This window comes from Ranitomeya variabilis, chromosome 1 (genome assembly GCF_051348905.1).
Source record: "Ranitomeya variabilis isolate aRanVar5 chromosome 1, aRanVar5.hap1, whole genome shotgun sequence".
Taxonomy (NCBI): Eukaryota; Metazoa; Chordata; class Amphibia; order Anura; family Dendrobatidae; genus Ranitomeya; species Ranitomeya variabilis.
This window is the reverse complement of record NC_135232.1, coordinates 379,435,565-379,458,182: the sequence shown is the minus strand read 5'-3', so window position 1 is coordinate 379,458,182 and position 22,618 is coordinate 379,435,565. Positions and strand designations below refer to the sequence as shown.

At 42.6% G+C, this 22,618-nt stretch overlaps 1 protein-coding gene across 2 annotated transcripts in view; it reads right to left on the bottom strand.

Annotated features, from left to right (window-relative positions):
• Window positions 1-22,618, bottom strand: part of TRPM6 (transient receptor potential cation channel subfamily M member 6) — a 292,688-nt gene that overhangs the window by 177,657 nt on the left and 92,413 nt on the right. For both annotated transcript variants that reach the window (XM_077249032.1, XM_077249033.1), the window contains exons 6-11: window positions 20,144-20,268; window positions 19,791-19,962; window positions 8,414-8,588; window positions 7,952-8,075; window positions 4,983-5,055; window positions 3,373-3,473 (exon numbers count right to left, since the gene is read on the bottom strand). In XM_077249032.1, the coding sequence (XP_077105147.1) occupies window positions 3,373-3,473; window positions 4,983-5,055; window positions 7,952-8,075; window positions 8,414-8,588; window positions 19,791-19,962; window positions 20,144-20,268 (770 nt within the window). The remainder of the gene's footprint in view (window positions 1-3,372; window positions 3,474-4,982; window positions 5,056-7,951; window positions 8,076-8,413; window positions 8,589-19,790; window positions 19,963-20,143; window positions 20,269-22,618) is intronic.

Genomic DNA, 22,618 nt, shown 5'->3' with positions numbered 1-22,618 from the left:
TGTTGTTGCATGACCTATACAGCCATAATAGTTACTGTATGGATTCCCTTTAAAACGCAATCAGTCCCTAATTTATTTTCTTAAGTTGATGGTTATGGCCACTTTTCAGCTTTGCTATAAAAATGTACAGATATTATTAGTTCCATGTTCCCAACTAAGTTGAATTGTATATGAAGAGCCTGATGAGTCTCAAATTCACCTCCTGCTTCATCAGTGGCTTCACGATGATATGCACTACAGCTATGCTTGGTCAGATGGGCTGCTGCATGTGATTCCCAGGAAGTCAGTACATGGAGAGCTGTCCTTTTCCATTCCAACATGAGCAACGTGTTTTCACCAGAATCTGGGGTAAAACACCTTGAAAGGTTGCAAAGTTTTTGTAACTTTTGGTGTTTTTAACGACAATCCCAGCTAGCATGCAAATTCCAGTTTTAAACAAATTGGGGCCATACGGTCTTAAAACTGGAAGCAACAAAACACTCAATAAGGAAAAGATTTTGATGTATGATTCTATCAAAAAGCTTCATTAATGGGAAAGCCTGTCGGTCCTCTTTATTCATGGTGTAGCAATACCTAGTATTTGTATATTATGACATCTCACTTCAGAACAGCAGGAACCACTAACGCCCTGAAATTACTCTGTAAATCTATACACAGCAACCTGTATTTTGCCTACTATGTTTCCTTCCATTGGTAAGCACTTCAAAATCATTGGAGAATCTTAGGGACGTGGCAATGCCTGCCTGTCTAATTCATGATCAGTTGTGGCATACCTTAAGCCAGAAATCTTACTCCAGTCACCGACTGGAGTAAGATTTCTGGGAAAGCGCATGTCACTTGTATCATGCACCTTATTCATTAAATTAGGCACCTCTTGCTCCGCTACCCACTTTCATTGAAACTGACATGTACAACACCAGTCTTAATTAATCAAGTCCACACTTCTTTTTCAAGCTCAAAAAGAAAACCCTTGTATTCAAAACGCGTTGCCTTTTGAAATGCAAGTGAACATATTGTTTTAGCTTGTTTCATATGAAAAGAAATCTCAGAACCTTTTTCACATGTAACTGATGATCCTGGATTATTGTGTTATGTCGTGAACTGGACAACTAACCAAAACATGATTAGAACCCTAACAGAATGATAAAGGTCAAAACTCTAGTACTTTACACATAATACTCGGCTATGTCTCCAAATCAAAGGCGGATGAATGTACATAAATGAAAATGTTTCTACTTAGAGCTAAGCATCATCTTACCAGATAAAATAAAAGAAATACGCTGTACTTTTTGTAAAGCAAAAAAAAAACAACTGTCCTTCCCAAGGCAGTAGAACTTTAGTGGTACGAGGCTATAACTAGAATAGGTAATGGACAAGCATCATTGAAAAAAGTAATTAACTCAGATACCCGAGGGTATGATCCGAAGCCTGATTAGAAAGTAGTGTTCCCATATATAATGTGTTTTTAAAGGGAAGCTATGACTTTATCTACTCCTCTGGGCATCTAAAACTGTAAATCAGTGGATGTTCATCCAAGGGGAAAAAACAGTTTACATATATTTGGTCAGGTGTACACCACAGCAGGATAAAACAAGTTTAAAAGAGGTAAGAAAAAAATTCTATAGAAAAAGAACATTGTATCTTTTACTGATCACAATTACAATTGTAGTAAACTCTACCCCTTCGGCAATACAGTATCTAAATTGGTGGAGCCTTAGGAACACATAGCATAAATCAAGTATAGTTATAAATCAACAAAAAGCGACCCTCCACCCTGGGGCTGAAACGTCAATAAACATTTTATAAATATGGCCACCATACTTGGTGCCCTCCATTTGGCTCCCATTGCCTCCTGTGCCCAGATCCTCATTGCTTTACGTCTGCTTCCAAGATGGCCTCCACAATGGCTTCAGGAGTGCTGTGATAAGCTAAATCCATGCCTTCCCTGTACTGGGGAATTGGCAAGAGATGATAGGCATTGTTTAGAGTTACCAGTTCATCCCTTATGTCACTATGGAAGCCATCTTGGATGTAGGAGGAAAGGAACACTGATCTGAGCATAGAAGGCACCAGAATCCAATATTCACAATATCTATAAGCAAGATTTTTCTCTGCTTTAGGCCACATTCAGTATTAGGTCAATTTTGTACCTCAGTATTTGTATACAGAAGGGGTGAGGTTTTTCCATTACACTTTTCCTCGGATTGTTCCTCTCGTGATTTTGGCTTACACATACTGATGTAAACTACTGACCAAATACTGAAAGCGTGAATGTGGCCTTAAATCCATCTAATACTGGTGAAACCCATTGTTCTTGGCCATAGCCAAATGGAGTGTAAGTCAAGTGGGCAGATGGACCTGTAGAAATTTCCATGCCGTGAGCTCCCTCCAATATTAGATTGTAGTAAACTATGGAGAGAAACAGTGGGACTCGGTGCTATAACCCAGGGAAACAGCACTGACCCCTATAAGAATTTTAACCAATTTAGATTAAATATTCCTTCTCTAGACTACCGTCATTAAACCTTCCATTTTAAAAGCTTTAATATGACTGATAAAACCATATTTCTTCAAGTCCAAACATCTAACAGACCTAGATCTGCAGAGATACTATGATAACCCATAACGATCCTAGACCACAAGCATGGACAAAGAATATCAATTTCACCTGGGTCATTGCTCAGAACAGCAGAGATACTAGGTATTAATTGCCAAATCATTCTAGATCCACAGGGACATTCCAAAAATATTATAGCCCAGAGTCATCAAGATCGGCAATCTTTACAGGGTGAAGAGTGAGGGTCCTGATTAATTAAGAGGCTTTCTGGAGCATCTGACAAGAGGAACGAGGCTCCGTATGCATTTCACCACACATCTTATTCCAGTACTCCTCTCCAGTTGGTGAGGAGTACATTGTCATTCCCCATGTCTTAGTCCCTTACCAGTTTTGCCCATTTTGTCGGAGCCGGGAGAAAATCACGTCAGAATGCCAAAAGTTCAACTGAAGCCTTGAGTTGTGCCAACATTTTGTGACTTTTCAAAAGCTTTTTAAACCAGAACTCTGGCATAAAAGCTTTGCTGTATGGGGTTCATTGATTATTCCGAGCCACACCTTGTAAAAACGTGTGTTGTAGTGGAACATTGGCAAAGCAAGTACAATTTGGGAAGGAAGGTGAAAAGTAGTGATTTTTGTGGTGCGAGTTAATGCACTATAAAAGCCCCTTTTCTTAATTCCTTTATTTATTGCATGAATTTAGACTCCTGCTCCTACTGGCGACAAGCACAGATTTGGTATGTGAGGAATTAAGCAGTCGGTGATATTAGAATTCTAGCAAATTATCTAAACAATATATAAATTTTAAAAATACAAACTTTCCAGTGCTGGCCATACACTAGGATATGTTTCTTAGCAATATCCACTCTGTTCCAAGTCAAAGCAAGGCTCAGCTGGTCAGATGCAGACATGTTAGTACCTAGAATAAAGAATATATTCACATATGCAATATTAACATTGTGATGGCCCTTTACAAAATTCTACAGTCAACAATGTCTGAAATTGCCACTGATCCGATTTCCTAATTTAGCCACGATATACCTTGAATTTTTGCATGGCCTATAATACGGTGAGTGTAGATCTTTTGTCTGGACAAGTTAACTTAGCACTATGTCAATTATACATTTTGGGCATATGGCTTATGGAGCGCCCCCACTATCGCAGGGCTGGGGGGTACCCGGTACCGGGCCTCTGAGTCTCTGTTCTGGGGTTGTCACGGTGGCTAGACCCGGTCCGTGACCCTGCTGAGGGGCGCCCAGTGAAAGGTGTGGATGGTAATAAGGCTATGGTGCGGTGCAGGTCGCGGTAAATAATGAGGACACCAGGTTGCAGTCTCTTTACCTCTTTACTGAAGGCTTCAGGATCCTCAGTCCGGAATACGGTTAACCGGGCTGCGGGAGTCCGGCCGGTCCGATGGCACCTCCAGAGTTCCCTTTGCAGGTGGAAATCTGTGCCTACCTTCTAGCGCTTGTGTGTTGTGGTCCTCCCCTGCTGTGCTTACGGGATAGTCCCGACAACTGTTGTGTCTGTTTCTGAAGTTCCCTCACAACTCGATTATGATGTTCTTCTTCGTCCCCCCAGATGATATGGCTAGGACGCACCCGTATGACGGGTAGGCTCGGAGCTCTTCCGGGACCCTAGTGTCGCCCCTCTCCAACTGTTGCCCCCTATGTCTTCTTAGGTGATTTGAGTGAGACAACCCGCCTATAACTGACTGTCCTGCCGTCGTTTTGAAGTAAGGCCTGGAGCTCAATACTTCCTCGGCGTTTCCGGCCACCGGCTACGCGCCTCAGTAGGATGTTGCCTCGTCTTACAGCACTACTCCTACTGGTCTTTCTCCTTGTTGTGTTGATCTCGTTTCTCACTCAGCACAATAAACCTCGCTTCTTGTCCTTTCTTGGGGTACCGCCGCGATGAAGTGCAGGCGCGGTCCCGTAACATTCTTTCCTGTTCGCTAGGCCTCTGTCAGGATCCCACCCCTGACAGGGACCCCCCTGAATCTTCCCCTGCAACACCCTCTGCCACAGGATATTGCCTGGTTCCAACCCAGTCAGCTTCTGCCTAACTTCCTATCCAACCCCCAGTTTTACCAGACTGTGAGGAGTGGCCTAATACATAGCAACCTTAGTTCCCCCTGGAGGCCAGACTGTGAAGTGTATTGGTGTCTGTGATACCTGGTCAGGTGAACTCCTTCAGTGCCATCAGACGTACCATAGCCCCCCTTAGCGGCGGAGCATCAGTACTGCAACGACCAGGACTCTGGGGCGCTGCAGCTTACATATGGGATTTATAGTAAATGATGATCCCTACAATCAAATCTCCGAAATAATTCAACATTACTGAAAAACAATGCCCGAACACTTTCATCAAACAGATGAATTTGTCAATGCGCAGTACGACATTTACCATAACTGAAATACTAACGAACCTTTAAGCAGAGCTGTCAGAATGGCAATATCAATATCTTGCTGTTCTTCAGAGTCTGCGTCAAATATTGTGATCTAAGAAAATAAATAGGTTTATTAATTTATCTCACATATGGAAAAAAATTTGAAATTGCTAGAAATAATATTAATATGCTGCCATAGATTTGATACATTTTTTGGAAATGCAGTAGATTATAAAAGTTGAAAAGGATTATAGAAAAAAAAAGGGATTATATTTTTCCATCTCAGGAACAGCACCTTTCGTGTCTATGGGTTGTGTCTGGTGTTGCAGATCAGCAGTATGCCCGTGAATAAGGATGAAGTGTAGTACCGCAAAAAATCTTCTTTTTCAAAGATTTTGAATGTGAGCAATGATATCGTTCACATATAGATTTAGAGCTATTACAACATATGGATGTCATGGAAGTAGGGTCATCACTCAGAACCCCTCTTTTACTCACGGATTCCAGATATATTATATATATATTATATTATATTATAATATATATATATATATATATATATATATATATATACAGTGCCTACAAGTAGTATTCAACCCCCTGCAGATTTAGCAGGTTTAATAAGATGCAAATAAGTTAGAGCCTTCAAACTTCAAACAAGAGCAGGATTTATTAACAGATGCATAAATCTTACAAACCAAAAAGTTTTGTTGCTCAGTTAAATTTTTATAAATTTTAAACATAAAAGTGTGGGTCAATTATTATTCAACCCCTAGGTTTAATATTTTGTGGAATAACCTTTGTTTGCAATTACAGCTAATAATAGTCTTTTATAAGACCTGATCAGGCTGGCATAGGTCTCTGGAGTTATCTTGGCCCACTCCTCCATGCAGATCTTCTCCAAGTTATCTAGGTTCTTTGGGTGTCTCATGTGGACTTTAATCTTGAGCTCCTTCCACAAGTTTTCAATTGTGTTAAGGTCAGGAGACTGACTAGGCCACTGCAACACCTTCATTTTTTGCCTCTTGAACCAGTCCTTGGTTTTCTTGGCTGTGTGCTTTGGGTCGATGTCTTGTTGGAAGATGAAATGACGACCCATCTTAAGATCCTTGATGGAGGAGCGGAAGTTCTTGGCCAAAATCTCCAGGTAGGCCGTGCTATCCATCTTCCCATGGATGCGGACCAGATGGGCAGGCCCCTTGGCTGAGAAACAGCCCCACAGCATGATGCTGCCACCACCATGCTTGACTGTAGGGATGGTATTCTTGGGGTCGTATGCAGTGCCATCCAGTCTCCAAACGTCACGTGTGTGGTTGGCACCAAAGATCTCGATCTTGGTCTCATCAGACCAGAGAACCTTGAACCAGTCAGTCTCAGAGTCCTCCAAGTGATCATGAGCAAACTGTAGACGAGCCTTGACATGACGCTTTGAAAGTAAAGGTACCTTACGGGCTCGTCTGGAACGGAGACCATTGCGGTGGAGTACGTTACTTATGGTATTGACTGAAACCAATGTCCCCACTGCCATGAGATCTTCCCGGAGCTCCTTCCTTGTTGTCCTTGGGTTAGCCTTGACTCTTTGGACAAGCCTGGCCTCGGCACGGGAGGAAACTTTCAAAGGCTGTCCAGGCCGTGGAAGGCTAACAGTAGTTCCATAAGCCTTCCACTTCAGGATGATGCTCCCAACAGTGGAGACAGGTAGGCCCAACTCCTTGGAAAGGGTTTTGTACCCCTTGCTAGCCTTGTGACCCTCCACGATCTTGTCTCTGATGGCCTTGGAATGCTCCTTTGTCTTTCCCATGTTGACCATGTTTGAGTGCTGTTCACAAGTTTGGGGAGGGTCTTAAATAGTCAGAAAAGGCTGGAAAAAGAGATAATTAATCCAAACATGTGAAGCTCATTGTTCTTTGTGCCTGAACTACTTCTTAATACTTTAGGGGAACCAAACAGAATTCTGGTGGGTTGAGGGGTTGAATAATAAATGACCCTCTGAAAAGACTTTTCCCAATTTAAAAAAAAAATAAACAAAGAAATAACATTCTTTTTTGCTGCAGTGCATTTCACACTTCCAGGCTGATCTACAGTCCAAATGTCACAATGCCAAGTTAATTCCAAATGTGTAAACCTGCTAAATCTGCAGGGAGTTGAATACTACTTGTAGGCACTGTATATATATACACTATATATATATATATATATATATATATATATATATATATATATATATATATATATATATATATATATATATATATATATATATATATATATATATATATATATATATATATATATATATATATATATATATACACACACATACACACACACACACACACACACACACACACATCACCTACTTCCCTGCTTGCTATAGTTTTAGCTAAAAATCAGCAGATTACCACTTAGAGGACTAGTAGACCTGCTGTCATGTAGTAATTTTATATTCATGGGCTCTGTATAACCCTGCTTCCATCACTGATTGTGCATGGGCAGAATGCTACCAGTGTACACAAAAAGCTGTCAATCAGTGATGTGGGTGGGATTATACAGAGCTCAGCATTCAGAGAACTGTTAGGTCTTCAGCAGATTTTATCAAAACTGCAGTAAGCGATATATTGCTGAAATCGGGGTCTCTACCCATACATCATGCTGCTCTAGATGGAGTAGCAGAAACCATCTAGATTCCCTTGAATCCCAGGAGTGAATATTAAACTGGGGGAAAGACTGCTCTTTTTTTCTCCCATTTACTTTCAGCGATGGTCTCATTCTGAATTCTAAATTTGATCAAATAATTAAATTATGTTCTACCAAAACTATAAGAATTAAATAGAAAATAGATTTTTTTTTTTTAAAAAAAAGAACAAATACGATATAAAACGACAGTTTTTAAAATATTTTTCAACATTTTGACAATAATCCAAACGAGAACCACATTAATTCAGATTCAAAGATGCAACCTCACGTACATCTACACCCATTCAACAGAAAAGTAGTGTGTCACTTACCGAATCACGGCACTCCATACACTCCATGAGAATAAGCAGTACGTGGTTTGCCTGCCTATGGCCAAGACTAAAGGTCTTCTGAATCATTCGCAGAATTTCATCCCTCAGTTGTGTAGAAATCTCTCTGCAGGAGACAGACAGTAGGAAAATTAAGTCCAGTATTAGCAATTAATAAAATATTTGTATGGTTTTAATAATGTACATTTCAACGTATGTCCCATTCATTGAGTTATTTCATGATTGCTCCCCACTCACCCTTAATAGAAACATTTCTATAGAAATTGTGAGATTTACAAAAATTTGCTAAAAACTAATCTAGCCAAATTGTCAGACAACATGGTCGTTTTGCTCAGAAATGTCAATGAATTCTTATAGGACACATAGAAAAGGAAGAAGAAAAGCTTCTCAACCGGAAAATCTATTTAGACGATATCTAAATAAAAAGGATGAAAACTATTTTACCTTTTATCTGCGGTGTGCTTGTGTGTGAAAGCCAAGATATCTGCCGCTCTCCCGGTCCCTTCACAAACCACCACAGGAATGGCTGGAGTGCTGCGAACATATTCCCACACCATCAAGATAACATTTGGACCTCCTTCTACTACCAGGCCAACTACAGGAACACCTTGTCCCATTCCTGTCAAAGAAATATTGATAGCTTTCTATACAGTAATGGATGAAAGTGTTGGCACCCTTGAAGTTGTTCCAGAAAATGAAGTATTTCTCCCAGATTATACACGTTTATTTCCGGTGTGTGTACTGGAACAACACAAAAAAGAGAAAAAAAAGGGAAATGGGACATAATTTCACATAAAACATCAAAAATGGTCCGAACAAAAAATTGTTGGCACCTTGCCAAAATTGTTGGTAAAGAACTTTGTTTAAAGCATGTGATGCTCGTTCAAACTCACATGAGGCAAGTAATAGGTGTGGTCAATATGTGGCTTTAAGTTTCCTCATCTCGGCATGCTTAGCATGTCGATCTCCGCAAGGAGAAACGATACTTTTGGGATAACGGTCTGATGCTCTCACACAGCCAAACCAGATCTCCGCTTTGCACTGACAAGGGGCAGTACCCCGAAACACAGTGTCTGCAAATTGAGATTCTGGTTTGGCTATTATCCTAAGTCATGTGACAAGGCTTGTTAAAGGGTCAACAATGACTTGTAGGATTGCTACCTTCCAATAGGTGGCATTAGAGTTCTAGCTCTCTTCCTCCCTGAAGAGACAATTTGCATAATTATTCAATAAGAAAATCACACCTGAAGCCAGATGAAATGGGGAGAAGTTGACTCAATATTTGCATTGTGTCTGTGTGTGCCATACTAAGCATCAAGAACAGAAAGAGGAGACGAGAACTGTCTGAGGACTTGAGAACCAAAAGTGTTGAAAAATATCAACAATCTCAAGGTTACAAGTCCATGTCCAGAGATCTTAATGTTTCTTTGTCCATGGTGAGCAACATAATCAAGAAGTTTACAACCCATGGAACTGTAGCTAATCTCCCTGGATGTGGACGGCAGAGAAAAATTGATGAAATGTTGTAATGCAGGATAGATGGTGATTAAGCAGCCCCAATCAAGTTCCAACGAAATTCAAGCTGCTGTCCTCTAGGCTCAGAGTATATCACGTCAGATCAAACTATCCATCAACATTTGAATGAAATGAAATGCTACTGCAGGAGATCCAGACCCCACTGCTGACATAGACATAAAAAAGCTAGACTGCAGTTTGCCAAATGTACGGAAGTTAACCAAATTCCATCTGGGAAAGGGTGCTCCAAAAATCCAGTTGAGATTGTTTACAGTTATTTATTCCAAAGAGTGGGCAACCAAATATTAAGGCTACTTTCACACTTGCGTTTTGTGACGCACGTCGCAATGCGTCGTTTTGGAGAAAAAACGCATCCTGCAAAGTTGCCCGCAGGATGCATTTTTTCTCCATACACTTGCATTAGCGACGCATTGCGACGTATTGCCACACGTCGCATCCATCGTGCGTCGGATGCATCGTGTTTTGGCGGACCGTCATAACAAAAAAAGTTACATGTAAGGTTTTTTTGTGCGTCGCGTCCGCCATTTTCTTCGTCCCCTCCTCCCCACTCATCACAATGGGGCAGCGGATGCGTTGTAAAACTGCATCCGCTGTGTTATGGTTCTCAATGGCAAGAGAACATAGCCCAGCAAACATAAGTACTAGCTCTTGGAAGGATGGAAACTAAACTGACCATGAACTAAACCTGCCGCACAACTAACAGTAGCCGGGTAGCGTTGCCTACGTTTTTATCCCTAGACGCCCAGCGCCGGCCGGAGGACTAACTAATCCTGGCAGAGGAAAATATAGTCCTGGCTCACCTCTAGAGAAATTTCCCCGATAGGCAGACAGAGGCCCCCACATATATTGGCGGTGATTTTAGATGAAATGACAAACGTAGTATGAAAATAGGTTTAGCAAAATTGAGGTCCGCTTACTAGATAGCAGGAAGACAGAAAGGGCACTTTCATGGTCAGCTGAAAACCCTATCAAAATACCATCCTGAAATTACTTTAAGACTCTAGTATTAACTCATAACATCAGAGTGGCAATTTCAGATCACAAGAGCTTTCCAGACACAGAAACGAAACTACGGCTGTGAACTGGAACAAAATGCAAAAACAAACGAGGACTAAAGTCCAACTTAGCTGGGAGTTGTCTAGCAGCAGGAACATGCACAGAAAGGCTTCTGATTACAATGTTGACCGGCATGGAAGTGACAGAGGAGCAAGGTTAAATAGCGACTCCCACATCCTGATGGAAACAGGTGAACAGAGGGGATGATGCACACCAGTTCAATTCCACCAGTGGCCACCGGGGGAGCCCAAAATCCAATTTCACAACAGTACCCCCCCTCAAGGAGGGGGCACCGAACCCTCACCAGAACCACCAGGGCGATCAGGATGAGCCCTATGAAAGGCACGGACCAGATCGGAGGCATGAACATCAGAGGCAGTCACCCAAGAATTATCCTCCTGACCGTATCCCTTCCATTTGACCAGATACTGGAGTTTCCGTCTGGAAACACGGGAGTCCAAGATTTTTTCCACAACGTACTCCAACTCGCCCTCAACCAACACCGGAGCAGGAGGCTCAACGGAAGGCACAACCGGTACCTCATACCTGCGCAACAATGACCGATGAAAAACATTATGAATAGAAAAAGATGCAGGGAGGTCCAAACGGAAGGACACAGGGTTAAGAATCTCCAATATCTTGTACGGGCCGATGAACCGAGGCTTAAACTTAGGAGAAGAAACCCTCATAGGGACAAAACGAGAAGACAACCACACCAAGTCCCCAACACAAAGCCGAGGACCAACCCGACGCCGGCGGTTGGCAAAAAGCTGAGTCTTCTCCTGGGACAACTTCAAATTGTCCACTACCTGCCCCCAAATCTGATGCAACCTCTCCACCACAGCATCCACTCCAGGACAATCCGAAGATTCCACCTGACCAGAAGAAAATCGAGGATGAAACCCCGAATTACAGAAAAAAGGAGACACCAAGGTGGCAGAGCTGGCCCGATTATTGAGGGCAAACTCCGCTAAAGGCAAAAAAGCAACCCAATCATCCTGATCTGCAGACACAAAACACCTCAAATATGTCTCCAAGGTCTGATTCGTCCGCTCGGTCTGGCCATTTGTCTGAGGATGGAAAGCAGACGAGAAAGACAAATCTATGCCCATCCTAGCACAGAATGCTCGCCAAAATCTAGACACGAATTGGGTTCCTCTGTCAGAAACGATATTCTCCGGAATACCATGCAAACGGACCACATTTTGAAAAAACAGAGGAACCAACTCGGAAGAAGAAGGCAACTTAGGCAGGGGAACCAAATGGACCATCTTAGAGAAACGGTCACACACCACCCAGATGACAGACATCTTCTGAGAAACAGGAAGATCCGAAATAAAATCCATCAAGATGTGCGTCCAGGGTCTCTTCGGGATAGGCAAGGGCAACAACAATCCACTAGCCCGAGAACAACAAGGCTTGGCCCGAGCACAAACGTCACAAGACTGCACAAAGCCTCGCACATCTCGAGACAGGGAAGGCCACCAGAAGGACCTTGCCACCAAATCCCTGGTACCAAAGATTCCAGGATGACCTGTCAACGCAGAAGAATGAACCTCAGAAATGACTTTACTGGTCCAATCATCAGGAACAAACAGTCTACCAGGTGGGCAACGATCAGGTCTATCCGCCTGAAACTCCTGCAAGGCCCGCCGCAGGTCTGGAGAAACGGCAGACAATATCACTCCATCCTTAAGGATACCTGTAGGTTCAGAGTTACCAGGGGAGTCAGGCTCAAAACTCCTAGAAAGGGCATCCGCCTTAACATTCTTAGAACCCGGCAGGTAGGACACCACAAAATTAAACCGAGAGAAAAACAACGACCAGCGCGCCTGTCTAGGATTCAGGCGTCTGGCGGACTCAAGATAAATTAGATTTTTGTGGTCAGTCAATACCACCACCTGATGTCTAGCCCCCTCAAGCCAATGACGCCACTCCTCAAAAGCCCACTTCATGGCCAAAAGCTCCCGATTCCCAACATCATAATTCCGCTCGGCGGGCGAAAATTTACGCGAGAAAAAGGCACAAGGTCTCATCACGGAACAATCGGAACTTCTCTGCGACAAAACTGCCCCAGCTCCGATTTCAGAAGCGTCGACCTCAACCTGAAAAGGAAGAGCAACATCAGGCTGACGCAACACAGGGGCGGAAGAAAAGCGGCGCTTAAGCTCCCGAAAGGCCTCCACAGCAGCAGGGGACCAATCAGCAACATCAGCACCCTTCTTAGTCAAATCAGTCAATGGTTTAACAACATCAGAAAAACCAGCAATAAATCGACGATAAAAGTTAGCAAAGCCCAAAAATTTCTGAAGACTCTTAAGAGAAGAGGGTTGCGTCCAATCACAAATAGCCTGAACCTTGACAGGATCCATCTCGATGGAAGAGGGGGAAAAAATATATCCCAAAAAGGAAATCTTTTGAACCCCAAAAACGCACTTAGAACCCTTCACACACAAGGAATTAGACCCCAAAACCTGAAAAACCCTCCTGACCTGCTGGACATGAGAGTCCCAGTCATCCGAAAAAATCAAAATATCATCCAGATACACAATCATAAATTTATCCAAATAATCACGGAAAATGTCATGCATAAAGGACTGAAAGACTGAAGGGGCATTTGAAAGACCAAAAGGCATCACCAAATACTCAAAGTGGCCCTCGGGCGTATTAAATGCGGTCTTCCACTCATCCCCCTGCTTAATTCGCACCAAATTATACGCCCCACGGAGATCTATCTTAGAGAACCACTTGGCCCCCTTTATGCGAGCAAACAAATCAGTCAGCAGTGGCAACGGATATTGATATTTAACCGTGATTTTATTCAAAAGCCGATAATCAATACACGGTCTCAAAGAGCCATCTTTCTTAGCCACAAAGAAAAAACCGGCTCCTAAGGGAGATGACGAAGGACGAATATGTCCCTTTTCCAAGGACTCCTTTATATATTCTCGCATAGCAGCATGTTCAGGCACAGACAGATTAAATAAACGACCCTTAGGGTATTTACTACCCGGAATCAAATCTATGGCACAATCGCACTCCCGGTGCGGAGGTAATGAACCAAGCTTAGGTTCTTCAAAAACGTCACGATATTCAGTCAAGAATTCAGGAATCTCAGAGGGAATAGATGATGAAATGGAAACCACAGGTACGTCCCCATGCGTCCCCTTACATCCCCAGCTTAACACAGACATAGCTTTCCAGTCAAGGACTGGGTTATGAGATTGCAGCCATGGCAATCCAAGCACCAACACATCATGTAGGTTATACAGCACAAGAAAGCGAATAATCTCCTGGTGATCCGGATTAATCCGCATAGTTACTTGTGTCCAGTATTGTGGTTTATTACTAGCCAATGGGGTGGAGTCAATCCCCTTCAGGGGTATAGGAGTTTCAAGAGGCTCCAAATCATACCCACAGCGTTTGGCAAAGGACCAATCCATAAGACTCAAAGCGGCGCCAGAGTCGACATAGGCATCCGCGGTAATAGATGATAAAGAACAAATCAGGGTCACAGATAGAATAAACTTAGACTGTAAAGTGCCAATTGAAACAGACTTATCAAGCTTCTTAGTACGCTTAAGGCCCCGTCTCACTAAGCGATTTACCAACGATCACGACCAGCGATATGACCTGGCCGTGATCGTTGGTAAGTCGCTGTGTGGTCGCTGGGGAGCTGTCACACAGACCGCTCTCTCCAGCGACCAACGATCAGGGGAACGACTTCGGCATCGTTGAAACTGTCTTCAACGATGCCGAAGTCCCCCTGCAGCACCCGGGTAACCAGGGTAAACATCGGGTTACTAAGCGCAGGGCCGCGCTTAGTAACCCGATGTTTACCCTGGTTACCAAAAAAAACAAACAGTACATACTCGCCTTTCGGTGTCCAGGTCCCTTGCCGTCTGCTTCCTGCTCTGACTGAGATCCGGCCGTACAGCGAGAGCAGAGCGCAGCGGTGACGTCACTGCTGTGCTCTCACTTCTCACTGTACGGCCGGGAGTCAGTGAGAGCAGGAAGCAGACGGCAAGGGACCTGACGGACATCAGAAGGCGAGTATGTACTGTTTGTTTTTTTGTACATTTACGCTGGTAACCAGGGTAAACATCGGGTTACTAAGCGCGGCCCTGCGCTTAGTAACCCGATGTTTACCCTGGTTACCAGTGAAGACATCGCTGGATCGGTGTCACACACACCGATTCAGCGATGTCAGCGGGGCCTCAACGACCAAAAAAAGGTCCAGGCCATTCTGACACGACCAGCGATCTCACAGCAGGGGCCTGATCGCTGGTACGTGTCACACATAGCGAGATCGCTATGGAGGTCGCTGTTGCGTCACAAAACTAGTGACTCAGCAGCGATCTCGCTAGCGATCTCGCTATGTGAGACGGGGCCTTAAGAGCATGCTGATATAACATGAGTTGAATCACCGCAATAGAAGCACAACCCATTTTTTCGTCTTAAATTCTGCCGTTCACTTCTGGACAGAATTCTATCACATTGCATATTCTCTGGCGTCTTCTCAGTAGACACCGCCAAATGGTGCACAGGTTTGCCCTCCCGCAGACGCCTATCGATCTGGATAGCCATTGTCATGGACTCATTCAGACCCGCAGGCACAGGGAACCCCACCATAACATCCTTAATGGCATCAGAGAGACCCTCTCTGAAATTCGCCGCCAGGGCGCACTCATTCCACTGAGTAAGCACAGCCCATTTACGGAATTTCTGGCAGTATATTTCAGCTTCGTCTTGCCCCTGAGATAGGGACATCAAGGCCTTTTCCGCCTGAAGCTCTAACTGAGGTTCCTCATAAAGCAACCCCAAGGCCAGAAAAAACGCATCCACATTGAGCAACGCAGGATCCCCTGGAGCCAATGCAAAAGCCCAATCCTGAGGGTCGCCCCGGAGCAAGGAAATCACAATCCTGACCTGCTGAGCAGGATCTCCAGCAGAGCGAGATTTCAGGGACAAAAACAACTTGCAATTATTTTTGAAATTTTGAAAGCAAGATCTATTCCCCGAGAAAAATTCAGGCAAAGGAATTCTAGGTTCAGATATAGGAACATGAACAACAAAATCTTGTAAATTTTGAACTTTCGTGGTGAGATTATTCAAACCTTCAGCTAAACTCTGAATATCCATTTTAAACAGGTGAACACAGAGCCATTCCAGGATTAGAAGGAGAGAGAGAGAGAGAGAAAGGCTGCAATATAGGCAGACTTGCAAGAGATTCAATTACAAGCACACTCAGAACTGAAGGGAAGGGAAAAAAAAAAAAAATCTTCAGCAGACTTCTCTTTTCTCTCCTTTCTCTGTCAATTAATTTAACCCTTTTTGGGCCGGTCAAACTGTTATGGTTCTCAATGGCAAGAGAACATAGCCCAGCAAACATAAGTACTAGCTCTTGGAAGGATGGAAACTAAACTGACCATGAACTAAACCTGCCGCACAACTAACAGTAGCCGGGTAGCGTTGCCTACGTTTTTATCCCTAGACGCCCAGCGCCGGCCGGAGGACTAACTAATCCTGGCAGAGGAAAATATAGTCCTGGCTCACCTCTAGAGAAATTTCCCCGATAGGCAGACAGAGGCCCCCACATATATTGGCGGTGATTTTAGATGAAATGACAAACGTAGTATGAAAATAGGTTTAGCAAAATTGAGGTCCGCTTACTAGATAGCAGGAAGACAGAAAGGGCACTTTCATGGTCAGCTGAAAACCCTATCAAAATACCATCCTGAAATTACTTTAAGACTCTAGTATTAACTCATAACATCAGAGTGGCAATTTCAGATCACAAGAGCTTTCCAGACACAGAAACGAAACTACAGCTGTGAACTGGAACAAAATGCAAAAACAAACGAGGACTAAAGTCCAACTTAGCTGGGAGTTGTCTAGCAGCAGGAACATGCACAGAAAGGCTTCTGATTACAATGTTGACCGGCATGGAAGTGACAGAGGAGCAAGGTTAAATAGCGACTCCCACATCCTGATGGAAACAGGTGAACAGAGGGGATGATGCACACCAGTTCAATTCCACCAGTGGCCACCGGGGGAGCCCAAAATCCAATTTCACAACACCGCTGCCCACGTTGTGATATTTAGCACACCGTCCATCGGTACGTCGGGCCGACAGTTTGCGACGGCCCCGTACTGACGGACAAGTGTGAAAGTAGCCTTAGTTGAGCGTGCCAAAATTTTGCCCACCCCATTTTTGGGGTTTAGTGTGAAATAATGTCCAATTTGCCTTTTTTTCTCTCATTTTTTTGTGTTGTTTCAATACACAGGAAATAAACATGTCTATAACAAAATATGTATAATTGTAATAATTTTCTGGCAGGAATACTTCATTTTGTGGAACTAGTTTAAGGATGCCAACACTTTTGGCCATGACTGTATATGTATATGCAAAATGACTTGTAGCAGAGGCTGAATCTCTGCTTGCTCACACACTGTAGATGGCACATGCCACCAGCTGCCCATATAGTCTTACACTAAGAGGGCAGCATGGTGGCTCAGTGGTGAGTATTGTTGCTGTGCAGCATGAGAGATCTGGGTTCAAATCCCACCAAGCACATCATCTGTGAAGGGTTTGTATGTTCTCCCTGTGTTTGTGTGGGTTTCTTTCCACATTCCAAATATAGGGATAATTTCATCCCACACTCCAGTGATAGGGAATTTAGATTGTGAGCCCCAATAGGGAGCATTATGATGATACAGTATCTGTAAAACGCTGTGGAATCTGACAGTGCTATACAAGTATAATTAAAATAGTGTCAGCTATGTACCCTATGTTTTTTACATGTACTATTACTATTTACTTAATGCAGGGTATTTGTTCATTTAGTTTTTATTCTAGGTTTTGTCTGTTAATGGCCACAGTATGACTTTGCACCTATACATTGCACTTATACCAATATGTGTGCCGGCTCATTTCTCTAGTTTTGTTTTAGTGTTTTGCACTTTATGCATACAGGGGAATAGAGCCTCCATTTTGGGCTGTTCATTTTGTCTACATAACTTTCCACAGGCAGGGGTCTGAACAGTCAGGTCTGAGTCCTGCTCTGTCCCCATCTATTTGAGACCTGTTGTCACATAGCGAGGTGATCTACAACAGATAGGGACCATCCCAATAGGGCACACCTTGTAGCAGTGGGAAGGCTTTTACGCTGTTTTGATCAAAGTAGTGTCAACCATATACCCGGTGTTATTTAAAAGCACTATTTTTTTACTGCAGAGTATTTGCTCATTTTGTTTTTATCCTAGGTTCTAGAAGTAAGTAAAATAAATAAGAGTTGAATGAACTAACACCTAAATTAAAATGTAGAAAAAAAATGGGTGTAATGCATCTCAACTTTGCTTTATGGTTTACATAATCTGATAATGCCTGAATGATCATTCCCATCAATGTTCATTATAAACATGTGCAGCATTAGAAATAAGAATACAAACCAGCTTGTTTGACACCGATATGCCGACAAGGGATGAGCGGACCCATGGATGCTCGGGTCTGTCACGTACCTGAACTCTATCCAGAACCCGGATCGCATTAGTGTTATTATTCTGGGAAGGGGCCACTATCCATGAAGCCTCCCAGGCTATTAATATTAGCTCACAGCTTTCTGTGTAGCCTTTACAAATTATTAAAATGGGGGGGATTCCCCCAAAAAAAATGACATGGGGGTCTCTTCTATATTTCAGCAAAAGCTAAACAAACAGCTGCGGGCTGATATAAATAGGCTAGGAAGGGGCCATGGATATTGGCCCCCTCCTAAACTTACAACATCAGCCCTCAGTCACCCCAGAAATGTCGCATCCTTTGAAAATAAAGACACACACACAGAAAAAAAGTATTTTAATTGAACAAAACACGTCTTGACAAATCTCCTTTATTTTCCAGTTATTAAAAAAAAAAAAAAAAAAAGTAATCCTCACATGTCAGCTGATAATCCATAATGATGATATCCCCAGGACGAGCCACAACTCTGCTACATCTGTTTGCATTGTTGAGCGGTGACATTAGTAATGTGACTGCTCAGTCCGGCAGCAAGATCAAACCGAGCTTAGTGTGAGAACGCGGCTGTGTATGACCGGTAGTGACGTCATTAAGGTTACCGCCGGTCACACGCAGCCATGTTCTTACTCTCAGCTCAGTGTCATCTGGCTGTCTTACTGAGTGGTCAGGTTACTGATGTCACTGCTCAGCAATGCAACCAGATGTAGCCGAGTTGGTGTTCATCACGGGACATCAGCATTATGGATTATCAGTGGACAGGTAAGGGTTACCTTTATTTTTTATTTTTATTGTTAATAAATGGAAAAAAAGAGGGGCTTGATATCAGCTGACATCAACCTCAAAATATTACCCAGCTTGCCAACGCACCAGGGCAAGCGGGAAGAGCAGGGCAAATCCCCATCTAATGGATGCGCCTTTTCTGGGGTAGATGAGGGCTGCTATTCTTAGGCTGGGGAGGGTCAAATATTCCAGCCCCCAGTCTGCCTGTCAAAAATGTTTTTTTTTTTTAAGATTATTATTTAAATAATTTTAAAAAAGGGAGTGGGAACCGCTCTATTTTTGATAACCAGCCAAAATAAAGCTGACAGCTGAGGGCAGCAGCCCACAGCCGTCTGCTTTACCTGTGCTTGTTATGAAAAATAGAGGCGATCCTAGTATTTTTTTTTTTATTACACAGTGCGCCGATACTTGACATGTCTGTGATCGGGCAGGAAGTGCCCTCACAGGTAAAGCTTGTTGATTGAAAGGCTGCCGAACCCAAACAGTAAGACAGACTTCCAGGAGAAGTCCATGTTCGGAGTATGTGTACAGACACTAGTTTACCATTCGGGTTGGCCCATCTCTAATGCTGACTTTAAAATTATCTTTGTTGGCTGTCAATAGGCATCTGCCTGTCAGAAGGAAAATGTGATCACACCTACAATTGTTGGAGTGAAAAAATTAAAAAAAAAAAGACGCACAAGATCAAACACAATCAGTGCCTGTTATGGGTAATTATTCATCCTAAAGCTCTGTTTACATCTACAATATTCCTATTAAACGCTCTGCTAGATCCATTACAGGACAGGTCCAAAAAAAAACCCAATTTACTCTATGCTAATAAAATAATACAATTATTATTAAATTATATTCTAAATTATACTATTCTATAAATCTAGAATGAATTATTACAGTATTCCTGAAGGAATATCCATAAAGTAGATACAGACTTACTTGTATGTATTTTCTGCAGAGATATGTATTCCTCAAGGTTTCTTCTAAGTTTCATATCGCTTTCATACTTTCCAGCCGTGCCATCATCCACCATGATGAAATGAGAATGCATGCTATTTAAGGTGGTGAGCTTACTCAGTGGATTCACCAGAGTTTGATAAAGGCAAACTGCCTGAAAATAAAAACAAGTTTTATCTAAACCTGAAACTTCGTGCAGATTTATAAAAAAGAAAACACACATCTCCATTGTTCAATCAATTGGCAATAAATTTGGAAGGAAGCTATGTGAGAGAAATGCAAGTACGGTATATAACCATAATCGATACATAAATTATAGGAATTGTCATACTCACATCTTTTCCAATAAGATCCTTTTGATTCTCAATAACCCCCCAGGTTGGAATCCCAATGGCACAGATTTTTCTTAAGTGCTGGGACACATGAGCTTTTAAGGCATCACCCACATGTTTAGACACTCCTAGAAAGCAAATCCATAAATAACGTAGCAAAGATCAGTTTAATAATATGTTTATTAAAGCAAATCGTTCTATTTGATCTACAGAAAAAAATGTTAGAACTAAATCTGAATGGACACAAACCTAAAATACCCTTGAAGTCCGACTATGAAAAGTCTTAAACGGAAACCTACATACATACCTCCCAACTTTTACAAAACCAAAAGAGGGACAAATTATGTGGCAAATTTTTGGAGGACATGTTAAAGGGTGGCAATGGTGGACATTCAGCAGACCGCCCAGGAAAGCAGGGTGTAGACCCGAAATCCGGAACTGTTCTGCTGTATCCGAGATGGTTGGGATCCTTAGACAGTTAAAAAGCAGGAGGGGTTTTTTTGCACAGAAATTCAAGAAACAAAACAAAGCATCTTCGCTATGTGCGAACACAGCCTAACTGCCCAAGCAAAGTGGATGTGACTTCAGGAAAACTCCTGCCCACTGTCTAAAGACGTTGTTGAACTGTGAAGTGTTAGTGCACTTGCACTTTTTTCTTTATTTCTTTGTGGAGCTGGAAAAATACAGTTTTTAAGCGACATGTGAATACAGCTTCAGCGTAATATTTTAATTAGGCTGGGTTCACATTACGTTTTAGTCGTCCATTAGACGGACTACGTTACACCGCGGCATTTTTTTTAACTTTTTTTTTTTTACGCCATTCACCAGTCGCTGTAAATAATCAGTTCACTAATGTACGGATTGTTATGGTTACTGTGATACCAAATACATGACTTGTGATATTTATATTTACCTAGAAAAGCATATAAAAAGTAATTATTGTAATTGTTTTTCATTTTTTAGCAGTTTTATAGGAAGAAAAATATCTCCGACTATTATTTTACCCTTAGAATACAGGTACCTAGAAATTTAGAGGTATATAGACATGTACAGTATCAAAATGTACTAGTACAATGTGTCTGTAAAGAAGAAGATTGCATTGCATATGCGAGCACATAAAATTCTGCTGTGCTTGACAGTGCAGCCTGTGGTATAGATTTTGCTGTTGCCTCCAATTATATAAGTTGGGAGTTTGAATGCTGGGGAGGCAAGTCTTAAAAAAAAAAAAAAAAGGAAAACAATTACTTACCTTATTTAAAAGGGAACCTGTCAGCAGGATTGTGCACAGTAACATACATACGGTATACTGTCATGTCAGGTTGGCGCCGTTATACTGAATAATGAGAACTTGGGTTATGAAATCAGTCTTGTGGTTGTTGTTAAATCTGTATTTTCAGTTTTAAGTTAATGATATGCCCGTGCTCCAGGGCGGCCTGTGGGGGAGGGGGGGAATCTTCATGTGGTGCTCTGATTAAGTGTTCATGTATATGGCTTCTGACAGGTCACTGATCCCTCACTGACCTGCCCCCTAATTTACAAAATGAATAAAATATTATATATACAGTACAGACCAAAAGTTTGGACACACCTTCTCATTTAAAGATTTTTCTGTATTTTCAGGACTATGAAAATTGTACATTCACACTGAAGGCATCAAAACTATGAATTAACACATGTGGAATTATATACTTAACAAAAAAGTGTGAAACAACTGAAATTGTGTCTTATATTCTAGGTTCTTCAAAGTAGCCACCTTTTGCTTTGATGACTGCTTTGCGCACTCTTGGCATTGTCTTGATGAGCTTCAAGAGGTAGTCACCGGGAATGGTCTTCCAACAATCTTGAAGGAGTTCCCAGAGATGCTTAGCACTTGTTGGCCCTTTTGCCCTCACTCTGCGGTCCAGTTCACCCCAAACCATCTCGATTGGGTTCAGGTCTGGTGACTGTGGAGGCCAGGTCATCTGGCGTAGCACCCCATCACTCTCCTTCTTGGTCAAATAGCCCTTACACAGCCTGGAGGTGTGTTCGGGGTCATTGTCCTGTTGAAAAATAAATGATGGTCCAACTCCAACTACATGCAAGCCGGATGGAATAGCATGCCGCTGCAAGATGCTGTGGTAGCCATGCTGGTTCAGTATGCCTTCAATTTTGAATAAATCCCCAAGTGTGTCACCAGCAAAGCACCCCCACACCATCACACCTCCTCCTCCATGCTTCACGGTGGGAACCAGGCATGTAGAGTCCATCCGTTCACCTTTTCTGCATCGCACAAAGACACGGTGGTTGGGAACCAAAGATCTCAAATTTGGCTCATCAGAGCAAAGCACAGATTTCCACTGGCCTAATGTCCATTCCTTGTGTTCTTCAGCCGAAACAAGTCTCTTCTGCTTGTTGCCTGTCCTTAGCAGTGGTTTCCTAGCAGCTATTTTACCATGAAGGCCTGCTGCACAAAGTCTCCTCTTAACAGTTGTTGTAGAG